This window comes from Homarus americanus, unplaced genomic scaffold, assembly GCF_018991925.1.
Source record: "Homarus americanus isolate GMGI-L3 unplaced genomic scaffold, GMGI_Hamer_2.0 scaffold46197, whole genome shotgun sequence".
NCBI classification, from domain to species: domain Eukaryota; kingdom Metazoa; phylum Arthropoda; class Malacostraca; order Decapoda; family Nephropidae; genus Homarus; species Homarus americanus.
This window is the reverse complement of record NW_024723050.1, coordinates 2309172-2323098: the sequence shown is the minus strand read 5'-3', so window position 1 is coordinate 2323098 and position 13927 is coordinate 2309172. Positions and strand designations below refer to the sequence as shown.

Here is a 13927-nt window from a genome sequence, read left to right as displayed (position 1 = left end):
TACTTTTCGGTGAGATGGAACCAATTACCCAAAATCCCATTGAAACAATGGATTCGGTTAACAAAATTTTCGGTTAACGAACGACTCTGTGGAACGAATTGTATTCGTTAACCGAGGGACCACTGTAGTGGCAGTAACCACTCTGGTGTAGGATTAACGTGGTTGGCTGTGAATATGATTCTTGTGACATATTTGTGTTAGAGATCTTAATCACATGATTATAAAACATTTTCAGGGAACAATTAACCCTATCCTTGGCCATGAGGTTTGGCATGCTAGATACTCTGACTCTCAACTTCAAAATTTCCTACAGTAAAATTTCCTTGCACCCTACTGTATGCACAGGGCTTCATGACTGTGCATCTCAAGAAATTACTCATTGGTGAATGCAAGTGTGAAGACTGTCCCTGGCTCTTCACACAAGCTTTATTATGGTTGGTTGTTGCCTGCTATTCACCACTGATGCAGTCATAATATATCACAAAAAGAATTTCCCTCACCACCTGACAGAACTGCATGGTCAGAATGAAGGTGGCAGCTTCTACCCCTCGACATCCTGATACACACTGTTCATTGGGCAAGGTGTGAGATGCAGTGTCTATAGGTCCAGGGTTAAGTTGTTAAGTGTGCATTAACTCTACAGGTGAGAAATTTACACACTTGGACTTTAATTAGTGGCATAAAAAATTAAACATTGATCTATGTTGGCAACTACAAAGAAGGAGGTGAGGGGTACAGCTGATTTATATTGTCACCACACATTTCTGGCAACAACAATGATTTTTGGGGTAACTGTAAATGATCCTTGAAAATACCTAAATAAAGATTTTAGGGCAAGTAAGTCTTTTTAGAAATGCATGTGAATCTTAGCCTCTACCCTCATTGTATCATAAGTGTCTTTGTCTTTGCTGAAGGTTGAAGATTGCTATCCATCAGGTGGCCACTGATTTTCAAATCTATTAACTCTAAAAAATAAGTTTAGAGTTGGAAGTGTACTGACTTGAGATTGTGCTGTTAGCTGAAGGGAAATAGCCTGGGAATTGAGTTTGTCAGCAAGCAATAAGTCCCTAAGTCCACGCATCTTTGCTGATGCCAATTTCACAGGTGGCCAACGGTGCATCATCTCACTGGGATCAATGTCCTGCAATAAATAAATATATTATTAATGCCTAATTACAGTACAGCATGCCCTTAAAATTTGCAGGGGTTTGGGTCTCAAAATGGCGGCAAATTATTGAGTCCGCGAATATCAATTACTGACTGGGGGAGGGGCATTTTTACTCGTGTGCAGAAAAATGTATATTCCCTGTAAGTGTTTGCCCTTAGGACAATTATTTCTTCTTCTTTTTTCTTTAATAATAATAAATAATAATAATTAAAGGTTTGTTGAAAGAGCATGACAGTCGGAAGGCTGAAAATATACAGCTACATAATTGGGAAACGGCGCCTAACTCTCTACAAAAATTTTTTTATAAAATCATTATTTTCCAAATAAAAAGGAAATTTAAGACTTTGGTAAAGACATTAAAAATAAAATCTAATTTTGACTATCACCATGGATACTCTACCCAACGCATGATGAGAGTGTTGATAATAACACACATATCACCTTTAAAAATTACCTAGAAATATACTTTAAGCCACTCGCAGGCTGTCTTCTAAAGGCGGTCTACTAGTCATAATCATTGATTGACACTGACAAAATATTAACCATATAGTACTAACTCTAAAGCATCAATTCTTCAGAAAATAAGAAATACAATTTGATTTACAAATAATATACAAGTAACATAAGTGGTACAAATATGATATATATTAAAACTAGGTGGGGAGAAGCTCAAACTACATGGCATTTCAACATAGTGACAGTGCTAAAGGTAAGATTGACTGGGAGTAAATACACTGGTTGATTACAAGTTATTGAAAATTTTTACAATGGTTGGGACTGGGCTGTGTGTGTGTGTGTGTGTGTGTGTGTGTGTGTGTGTGTGTGTGTGTGTAATAATATTAATATTAATATTAATAATAATAATAAACAGTTTATTAATAGAGTTGCGGCCGGTGTGTGTGTGTGTGTGTGTGTGTGTGTGTGTGTGTGTGTGGAGAGAGAGAGAGAGAGAGATAGAGAGGTGGTAGTCACTGGAATTCTGATTCCCCAAAAAAAAAAAAATACAATACAGTACCAGGTAAATGAATATTATGTCAAGTTCATATTATCTGAAAGAGCCCTACTTGCCATGTACTGACTGCAAAAGACAAAATTCTGTAACAATTAAATAATTAGAGGCTTTCCTATAACTATATCAGCTTTAACAGCTTATATCCTTTAATTCAAATACATATTGGAAGTGGCACTGCTGTGTGTTATAGAGTAAGGTAAGGGGCACCATACAGTACTTCTTTATACCAAACTTGCCTAAACTCTGTAGGAGCTTAGAAATATGGATCAATAAGACAAAAGTAAAAAATAAAAGTACAGTTGTAGCCCACTTAACGCGGTCAATAGAACCCAGAGGGTCCCGTGTTAAGTGAAATCCGCGTTAAGTGAAGAACAGAACATATGGGATAAATTCCAATAGAAACCGGCCTGACCCCCAAACTACACTTTTTGAAGACACATAACTATGTTGTAGTAAAAATAACATCTTAATTTTATGATGGTACATGCACACAATTAATACTTAAGAGAAATAGAGAAATACAGTCGCCAAGTTAATGTCCATTCAAATAATGGACTCAACTCCCTCCCCCTCTCACACTATACAGCCGGCTCTTCCCTCTCTGAGAAATTTTTGGAGGAAAACCACTAAATTTTAATAAATAATACCTCAAACTAAAGTTAGGATAATACAATTGACATTGCTGGATTCCTTGTAAGACCAGGAATATTTTGAATATAAATGTCATATATTTTGCACAAAAGATAACATAGTTACCCAGAGAAAAAATTTTATCTAAAATTTATATGTCTAATGCAAAATATATGATGTTTATGTTCAAAATGATCACCAAATTATAAGAATTCCAGCAATGTAAATTATATTCTGACCGGGTAATTTGTATGAATTTTATGAGCTAAAACAAACACAGTTGGTCCTCACATTACGCGGTTAATGTAACCCGGAGGGTCCCGCGGAAAGTGAGGAACGCGTAAAGTGAACAACATAACATATGGGATTAATTGAAATGGAGTCCAGGCCGATCCCCAAACTCCACTTTTTGACGACACACAACTATGTTGTAGTAAAAATTTTATCTTAACTTTATGATGGTATGAAAAAACAAGTAATATAGAAGAGGTTAGGTTAGGAAAGATAAAGGTTAACATAGGAAAAATAAAGAATAGGTTAAAAAACTAAAAATTTTGTGTAACACTTACGGTAGTAGAAGAGATGGGTCGGCATACGGGGATGGAGGCTGGTTCCGAGGCAGAGGGCAGATTACTGGCCCTCAGGTGAATCACCATTACTAGGTGAATCATCATCACTGTCACTTACAGTTGTCAGGGCTTCCCTGACAAATCCCTCAAAGTCAACTTCACTGTCACTATCACTGGCTTGGGCTGGCTGTGGTGGGTTGCGGGTGAAGAAATCTGTTATGCTTTGCTGACGGCTGGCGTTGATGTTGTCGTGATACACCTTGATGTACGGCTCCATAGCCTGCACCAGCCGGTTATGGAAGACTTCATAGCGGTCATCGTCATTGTCGCGGGAAAGGAAGGACTTCATCTTCTCTGCACACTCCATGGCACCCTTAATATCACTATGACTTAAATTGTGTTCTTCGGAGACTGACGCACCTTCTTCCTCCTCTTCACTGACGTGTTCTTCTTCCAACATCTCGTCGGCAGTCACTTCAGGATCTCTGATCACCTCCAGGATGTCGTCGTTGGTGGTCTCGGAGAAGCCTGGAACTGTAACAGTCTGCGCAGCTTCTCTGGCAAGGTCCACTGCTACTGCAACATTCTGAACCTCACCAGTCACAGATTGACTCCTCCTCTCACCTGGTATTCCATGCAACACATGTCTCCATGCGTGACGAATTGTAGCAATAGACAGCTGATCCCATGACTCCACCAAGATGTCCACAGCTTTCTTGATGTTAAATACTCTCCAGAATTGTTTGAAGAGTATTTTTTGCTGTTCTAACCGTTGTTCCTCATCTTCGTCGCTCTTGCTATCGGTGGTGGTGTCACTCAGGTCACGCAACTCTTCCCTGGTGTTGGTGTAGTCGTTCAGGAGCTGGAATTTTTTTGTTGAGAATGCAGCTTTCACATTGCAAATCAACTCCTGGTCCATGGGCTGTAATATAGACGTAGTGTTGGGAGGAAGGAAGACCACTTTTACGTTGGGGTGACGATCTAACAGTAGGGGCGAGTGTCCTGGTGCGTTGTCCAGCAGCAACAAAATATTAAATGGGACATTCTGTTGCTCACAGAATTTCTTTACATCGGGAACAAAACAGTCATCAAACCAGGAGAGGGACAGTGTAGAGAACATCCATGCCTTACGTGCTGTCAGCCAGTGGACATTTAGCTTGGTCATGTCCATGGTTTTGTAGGCGTGCGGCTTGCGTGCTGTGTGGATCACCGATAACTTGAGCTTACAGGTACCGGAGGCATTGGTGGCAAACAGGACGGTGATGCGTTCCTTCTGCATTTTCCGGCCCCGAATCCTGCTGGCATTCTTCACAATGTAGGACTTGGAAGGTAGTTTTCTCCAGAAAAGACCAGATTCGTCCATGTTAAACACCTGGTCGTCACTGTACTGTCCTTCCTCCATAATCTCACGTAAAAACGGAGGAAATTCCCGAGCCGCAGCACGATCAGCACTCGCTTCTTCACCACCAATGTTTATATTGGTGATCTTGTTCCGGATCTTAAACCTCTGTAACCACCCAGAGGAAGCATTAAAGGGTTTGGGCTCTGTAATTCCCATCTTTCGTGCCACTGCCATGTACAGTTCACGTGCGTAGTCCTTCACAGAGCGCGTGTCGACCGCCATGTTCCGTCGCGCCTGACGCACCAAGTACCTCACAAGTAATTTTTCTGTCTTGAGAAGCACCTGGTTGTGAAAATACTTGATCATAGAAGCACCTGCAGACTTTGTGATTTTCATGTGCTCTTTGATCTTGGCTGCATCCTTCTTGATCGTGCGAATCGTAGATTCGTTGACGCCATGCTGGCGCGCGAGATCAACTTGCCGTGTTCCTTTCTCCAAATCTTGAATAATTTGGTACTTCACCTCGTAGCTTAAGGAACGTCGTGTCTTCTTTGGCTTAGTGCCGCTGGGTCCAGGTAAGGAAAGGTTTTTCTCTGGGGGTGGTGGTCCGGCGGAAGCCATTTTACGGAACAATGGATGCGCGTTAACACGGAGTGGCCTTGAGGGATGAAACTGTCGCGGCTAGGTCAAGCGTCGTCTTTCCTCCCTCCCTCCCTCCCCCGGGTGGACACGTCATAATACTTTAAGCCAATTACAGCTAGCAGCAGAGGAGGGTAGGGATGCATGGCCAATCACAGGTCTTGTACGTCATATGACGTCAGTGATAACGCAACAAAGACACACTGCGCAACCTTACCGCGCCGCTTGCCCAAGCGGAGGGAGGAGGAGGGAGAGGCAGGCAGGCGGGCAGGCGGGTGGCGCGTGGGGAAAATCTAAAAATAGCGTCGCGCCGGACACTCTCCGCGTAATGGCGTTCGCGACCGCGGAATGTGAGAATGTTAGGTTCTGGCAAGGCACCGCGTTAACGGTGAAACGCGGAATGCGGGACCGCTTAATGTGAGGACCAACTGTATCTTCAGTTAATAAAAAAAAAAATAATCTTCACGACACTATCTGTCAATCAAAGTACCCCACCTTGCCTCCCCCCTCTTCCAACCGCGCGGTCAGTCCCAACCCTCCCCCCACCCCCCACCAATCGTCCCTTCAAGAGATGTGGGGTGAAAAAAATAAATTTTAACATTTTGTATTAAATAATACCTCAGATTAAAGTTAGGATAATATAATTGACATTGCTGGATTCCTTGTAAGACCAGGAATATTTTGAATATAAATGTCATATATTTTGCACAAAAGATAACATAGTTACTCTGAGAAAAATTTTTATCTAAAATTTGTATGTCTAATGCAAAATATATGATGTTTATATTCAAAATGATCATCAAATTATAAGAATTCCAGCAATGTAAATTATATTCAGACCGGGTAATTTGTATGAATTTTATGAGCTAAAACAAATATCTTCAGTTAATAAAAAAAAAAATATATTCTTCACAGGGTAACAGATGGTCGGTCGGTCCCTCCCTCCCCCCCACCCCCCACCAACCGTCCCAAGGAGATGTGTGGGAAAACCAGAATACTTAACTTTTTTGTAATAAATAATACCTCAAACTAAAGTTAGGATAATATAATTGACATTGCTGGATTCCTTGTAAGACCAGGAATATTTTGAATATAAATGTCATATATTTTGCACAAAAGATAACATAGTTACTCAGAGAAAAAATGTTATCTAAAATTTGTATGTCTAATGCAAAATATATGATGTTTATATTCAAAATGATCACCAAATTATAAGAATTCCAGCAATGTAAATTATATTCTGGCCGGGTAATTTGTATGAATTTTATGAGCTAAAACAGGCAGTCAGGCAGGGTGGCGGGTGGGGCAAATCTAAAAATAGCGTCTCGAGCCGGACACTCACCGCTTATATGTGGAAAAAATCCGTGTTAAGTGAAAGTTCAGCTCTGGCGAGGCACCGCGTATATGATAAAACGCGTTAAGTGAAACCGCGTTAGGCGGGGTAATACTGTAATAATAAATAAAAAAAAAAATATATATATAATCCCCACTAATATGCACTGCTTACCCAAAGAGCAAATGGTATATCTATCAATTTCTAATAGAGTCCACCAACAAAGTACCGTGAAGAATACACTGCAGTACAGTAATCTCCCCGTTAGCTGGAATAATTATTGGTATAGAGCGGTTTCGGGTTTAAGAAATTTCTGGGTACTGAGATAAATTCCCTCATGCTCGGAAAAAATTGCACATCCCTGGAATTTTTCCAGTCACCGATGAATGTTTTTGTGTCGAACTACAGTCAGACAGACTCAGAGCTTTATTTATTTATGCAAACAGTACTGTACACATACAGAATAATGTAAATAAACAAAATATACTACTGCATACCCTATACTATACTCACCAGCAGATACTGTTGTCTTGAGCTTGTGATGCAGGCAGCCAATTGGTGATATTATGATACAGGAGAGCCTGCCTTTGTCCTGTACCATCTACTGTAGCAGGTATTGCTAACTGGCACTCTCCTCTCCCTCCATTAAGGAGGGATTGTGCAAACTCTGTATACTGTACATATACCCTCTACACACAAGCCTGCAGTAGGCATACACTGTCCACTCTGCTTAATATAAAGTACAGCACAGTATAGTAACTGTAATCACTGTTTACATCTTAACTCTGCTTTAGCCTTTAACACTGTATTCTTGGCTGATTGTGTTCCAGTACAGTAATGCACAACACAAAATATACTAAAAAAAAGCATCAAAATATAAGAGCCTACAGCCTAAGTTACCCAAACAGTTAGCCCAGCCATGCGGCTTGGAATGTGGGGAAACATGCAGAAGGTTGGAGCTTGATGCAATCTCTCAGGACTCCCGGAAAATTTGTTCCCATGCCTAAAACGAAGAGGTTTAGAGAGATTTCCTCAGAAATTTTTCCGGAAAATGCACATGATTTCACCCTCGGAAACTCATTCCTATGCCCTGAACGCAGAAAGATTTTCCTGATGGCACAAAATCCTCTCTGGCTATTACAGAGTTCCGGGGACCGAGGATTCCAGCTGATCTCTCAAAAGCTACTGCATAACCTCAGATATCTGGCATTTAACCATCCGGAACTTTCAAGCAACTGTCATTTTTTTGGTAATTACCAATGTCTAATCACATTTATAAAATCATGAAAATCGGTTTGAATTTGGCACGGCTTAGCCTGTGGTTCCATTTCTGGCCACGAGAGGTGCTGTGTGCATTCTCCATTCACTTACTTGAATGTTTGTGTCATGTTTTGATGGAAGAATATATTTACTTTGTCCTTTTATTTCCTTTATAATATACAATCATGCGCCAGTTAACGTCCTAGATACGTTCTTGGAAACGTGACGTTAACCGAAATGGACGTTGTCCGATCATCACATAAACTTTTTATTTATACTTACGTGAATGTGGAATACTATACAGTGAGTTCTGCTATAACGCGTGTTTTGATAACGCGAATTTGCTCTAACGCGATTTATGAATTAGGAACGATATTTGTATAACGCGAACGCTTGTTTGCTATAACGCGATTTTTGCTTACTATTTCTCCAATTTTGTGGTACAGTGGGGTATGCTATAACGAATCTAATTGGTTCTAGAACCTTGCTCGTTATAGCATTCGTTCGTTATAGGATTAATCCGTTCCAGGCCCCCAAATACAACCACTTAACACTGAAAAATATAATATAAAATTGTAAAAATTGTAAAAGAGTGCATAAATATGCATCTAATCCCCTGAAATAAAGAATATCATTAATATTTGTAATACAAAAACAATAAATTAGAAAAAAAAAAAAAAATTAAATAATGTTCGTTGTTGGAGTTTCGTTCGTTATAGCATTCTCAATTTTATAGGTAAAACCGTTCGTTATAGGAATATTCGTAGTAGGATCCGTTCGTTATAGCATACCCCACTGTATTAACTGTGAATATAGTAAAGAAGAATATCAACAAGAAGCGTTCTGGTGATAGAATTCCCGGTGATGATCGTAAAAGAAAGGATATAACACTTGAAGAGAAGCTCGATTTTATCAACCTCAAAATCACCCTTCTCCCCCATCAAGTAAAGTGTTACATTTACTGTATGATTTCATTATTAGATATGAATGTAACATTTATTTAGACTGTGCTATCCTTTGTGTTAGGCTAACTACTAAATTTTTTCGATTTCGAGTAATCTGCACCTAACCCTATTTTCTCCATAAGCCCTGTTATTTCTATTACGCGATTTTCTATAACACGATATTTTACAAGAACACAATTATCGCGTTATAGCAGAACTACCTGTATACGTACATATACACTTTTACTCTTTAATCACAACAGGTGATTAATTTTTATCTCTTGTGCAAAATACATGATGTTTATATTAAAATTATTCACTGGTTTACAAGGATTCCAGCCACGCCAGCAGATGGGGGAGAGAGAGGGTGCGAGGGGGCGTGGGGGGAGGGGAGGTAGTACGTTTGACAGTTGGCACAGGCCCAGGTCTAACGCGTGTATATTTATCAGTTCTTAGGTGACTAAGCTTCTCTCTTATAAAAAGCCAGTGAAATGACCTGGGTGAATATAATTAACATAGCTGAGATTCTTGTAACATACTAATTAATTTGAATATAAACATGCTATAATTTGCACTAGACAAAACAATTTTAGTACCGTAATCAAATTAGTACATGTGCACTCCAGCTTTGCACTAAGAAATCTATGTAAATCTACCCAAAAATACAGTTGAAAAACTTTTTTATAAAATGTACTACAGTACTGTACACTAATGTACAACAATTTTTATCTCTTGAGCAAAATATATGACGTTTATATTCAAATTATTGGCTGTCTTGCAAGGATTCCAGCAATGCAAATTATAATCTCCTAACTTTAGTCTGAGATATTATATAAGATAAAAACTGTAAGCCTAAAAGCCTGGCTGGGGGGAGGGACTGATGGCTCCGCCACCCAGCGAGGGGTTGGGGGGGTTGAGGTGATAAGTTTGAGGTGAAGGTCTCTGTGTGTTTATTTAACAGTCCTACTAAGCTTCTTTCCTTTTAAAATGCCAGTGATATGACCTAGGAAAATATAATTAACATAGCTGGGATTCTTGTAAGATACTGATTTATTTGAATATAAACATGTTGTAATTCGCACTAGACATAACAATTTTAGTACCGTAATCAAATTAGTACATGTGCACTCCAGCTTTGCACTAATTTATTTTACGTTTCTTTTAGTATGGTGTGTGCATGTAAATGGATGAAAATAAATGAAGAAATTTATGTAAATCTACCCAAAAATACAGTTGAAAAACTTTTTATAAAATGTACTATAGTATTGTACACTAATGTACTACATTTTTTATATCTTGAGCAAAATATATGACTCTTATATTCAAATTAATCTCTGTCTTGCAAGGGTTTCAGCAATGCAAATTATATTATCCTAACTTTAATCTGAGATATTATATAAAATAAACATAAAAAAATCACCAATCTTTTATCTTGAACACGAGGGTGGTGGGAAGACGACGGGGGTGGAGGGGGCGGGAGGTGAGGTGACAGAATATCTGGCATTTGTTTGTTTATTTATTTGAGATAAGATTTGACAGTTGGCGCTGAAGGCCTGCCTGCGTGTTTATTTATCATTACTTAAGAGTGACTAAGCTCTTCTCATAATTTTCCACCCAAACGACCTGGGTGAATATAACTTACATTGGAAGGTTTCTTGTAAGATAGTAATTTATTTGAAAGTTTTTTTTTTCAATTTAAATTTTAATTGTTTATTCCTTGATAGAGGAAGCGGGATCGTAGTGCTGTCACTTGGTACCCCTGAACCATAACACCAGAAGCAACTGGCCAGTGTCACAAGTATATACAGTCATCCCTTGGTTATCGCGCCTAATTGGGACCCCGCCGATAACGAAAGTACAGAACCTATGAGATTTATTCTAATTGGTTCCAGGCACCCAAGACCCAACCCCAAGTTTCCCATTTACGACCATTTATACCCACTAAATATATATATAATGTTATGGTAAATATCATAAACACACATGGGCATGGCTAGGTTTATTACAAAGTGATGAAAAGGGTACGCTTAATACTGTAGTCCACAAAACATGTAGCTATGCTTTTTTTATTTGGTCCCCCGTCATACGAGTCCGTTTTCTCTCACATCAGGACGCCTGAGTCCTCCGTTTTCTCTATTAATCTTAGAGTGCACCAGAAACTTTACTATTTTTAGTAATGCCACAGATTTTGAAATTGCAACCCCAATTGCAACTTGCAATTGTTGAGGCAACTAGATATGTCTGATTACAGCAAATGTGTTATTGTCAATTTGTAGGTGAAAGATTTTATCCTTAATAGATGTAGGTTAACATTTCACCTGTAGGCAAATGCTTAGAAAAGCCTAAGTAAGGAAGCGTATTCCTTTAACACATAATATCTGACCAGTATGGGGAAGATCATCATGTCTCCGTCAGGGGGTCGTGGAGTGGTGGTCCATCAGGCGTCACGTGTTTTTTTTTTGGGGCACTGGCGTATATACGTCGGACCGGCGCATGACTGTATATTTATGTCCTTTTATTCCTCTTATAATATATATTACTATGTCCTTTTATAATATATTTACTGTACTATGACTATGTTCTTGAGTTTGAGATGCGTACTTTTAAAGAGTAACTCAAGCATCCAGAAAAATTTTTTTATCCAGTACAGTCTCTCCTCAACTTACGACGGGGTTCCGTCCCGATGACCAGGTCTTAAGTCGAATTGGTCATAAGTCGAAAAGGCGAAAATAATACATAGAAATTCTAAAATGGGAGCCTCTTTTTCTTCTCAACACCACGAGAACTCTCACTTTTATGCTTGCCAGCCACTTTAAAGGCAATTACAAACGAAAACCTTATCAGTACACAGCGCGATCACTAACGCCGGGACTTGAAAATACGTCATGTGAAAAATATTTTATACGACCATGGCCGTCGTATGTCCGGATTGTCGTAAATCGAGGAAAGACTGTACACTCAATTCCCCGCGCCTTTTCCTGACTATGATTATTTACATCTTTAATTTTCTTTCTCACAATGATTATAATATGAAGAACATCATTATGTTGTGTGCTATACAGTAGTTCCTGACTGTCATACTAATATTTGTGCAGATACAGATTGGGAGGTAATAAGAAAATGCTTCAACACTGTATTGATTCTCCTAACTAACCAGAAAGAGCATAATGAAAATTTTGGTGACCACCAAAATAAGCTTCAATTATTTCCTAATTACAATCTCTTACTATATATATATTTTTTTTAATCAATACTGGTTCAATACAACTTGACCTATTCAACAATAACAAAACTGATCATTCCATGGTAAAAGTGATGTGTGATCTAGTAAGTATTATCCATTATCCATGAATAGAGTATTCACCAACCTCCTCAGCAATATTTATACAGTCAGCAGCCATGTTCCCATTCTGATCCTGTGAAGTTCTGGCCTCTGTTGCTGTCTTTTCCAGCGTTGGGGATTCTTGTACTTCACTGATGTCTGTAACGGACAAAGACAAATTAAAAAGAGAAGAATGAAAATGAAAGCAAAACTGAGCAAATTTTTTCTTGCACACCCAAAAACAAACTGTCTCTTTATTCACCATCAAATCTTATCTCTAGCCACTGTAAAAAATATAAATTTTGCAAGGACTTGATTAAATCACCTGTGGAATCAGGATCTATGCAGGATATCTTGACATGAGACCTGACGTGAGCATCAAATTTGGCAATAGTGTTGAAGAGTGCCTTGGCCCAGCCAATGTGTAGCACTGGGGTGGCTGAACCTTCCTCCCACTCACAGATCCCATCATAAAACTCCAACAGGTATCCAAAACACTCTGGGTCCTTCAGTATGGATCTGGCCGAGATCCCCGAGCTAACCACTCGCATGATGTGAGGAATTAGCTCATTGGCAATCTCTAAAAACTCTTTGTAGATTTCTTCATCATCTCTTGAGTAATTATAACTGTAATAAAGAACAGAAACATTGTTGATTGAGGGGCCAAGATTGGGTACTTTCATTTTCTTAGCCTACTATAAGGATAAATTGTTTGTCACATTTACAGGTAGCATTTAAGAACTTTGACTAAAATGATATGGGGGGAGATATTCAGCTCACACAAGAATTGTTAAACCAATTGTGTTACATTTTCTTAATAAAAAAATCAATAATTAAAAATGTTACCTAGAGGCAAGAAGAAAGACTTTAGTCCCATGTTCTTGTAAGATAAAGTAAGTCAGCTATAAAAACCTGTCATCGGCATCAACCCAAGATCATTCAAGCTGAAAGTGATTATCAGAGATGCTACAGTCAGTGTTCCCCTATTGTATAATGCAAATACACTTTGACTTACTTTCTTATGACTGAGGCAGCTCGGGCCCAATACTTGAGTGCTTGTTTGTATAATTTGTTCCTATAGCAGTACCCCCCTAAGTAGGTGTACGGGTACACATGCTGATTTTCGTAGTAGCGGACTGCACTGGTTATGGCTTCTTCATACATCTTTGTGGCTGGACATCGACCCTTTGTTGGCATCATCTCCTCCAGGTCCCCCAAGTTGTCTTGGAAAAGAAAGTAACAGGTTGAAGTTTACAGTTGCAATCAAGAGTTAAAAATAATCTAAAAAATATACTTACCAAAGTCTCCTTAAGCTATTATTCACTCCACATAGTTTCTACTGACTATATGAATTGAACTGTAGCGGTAAAGGGACTCGCCAACACACAACAGTATTTGTTTCATTAAAGCACTAATTCCATTTTATAGTGTTAATTCTGGAAGCTGACTTACAGGGAACAAAAGTAGGCTGACGATTTTTATTTTATTTATTTATTTTTTTACCGGGATTAGCCCACCCAGGCACAGGTTCACTGACCCACATCGGGGCCTGGGGGGTGAAAATGTAAGCCCCCCCTGTGTGCCCTCATGCTCACGGCCTATGCCACCTGGCACCACTGCTGGCGTCCACACCGAGCCTGCCCCCGTCCACCCACCGCGCGCTCATGGACCCGAGGACACCACCCCCAGCCCCCTGTCCCCCACCGGC

The 13927-nt window shown here is 39.3% G+C and overlaps 1 protein-coding gene across 3 annotated transcripts in view; it reads right to left on the bottom strand.

The window, feature by feature from the left end:
• The window catches only part of LOC121863255 (menin-like), a 74539-nt gene that overhangs the window by 11492 nt on the left and 49120 nt on the right, over positions 1-13927 (bottom strand). For all 3 annotated transcript variants that reach the window (XM_042361798.1, XM_042361799.1, XM_042361797.1), the window contains exons 6-9: positions 13235-13442; positions 12545-12846; positions 12266-12378; positions 1001-1141 (exon numbers count right to left, since the gene is read on the bottom strand). In XM_042361798.1, coding sequence (XP_042217732.1) covers positions 1001-1141; positions 12266-12378; positions 12545-12846; positions 13235-13442 — 764 coding nt within the window. The remainder of the gene's footprint in view (positions 1-1000; positions 1142-12265; positions 12379-12544; positions 12847-13234; positions 13443-13927) is intronic.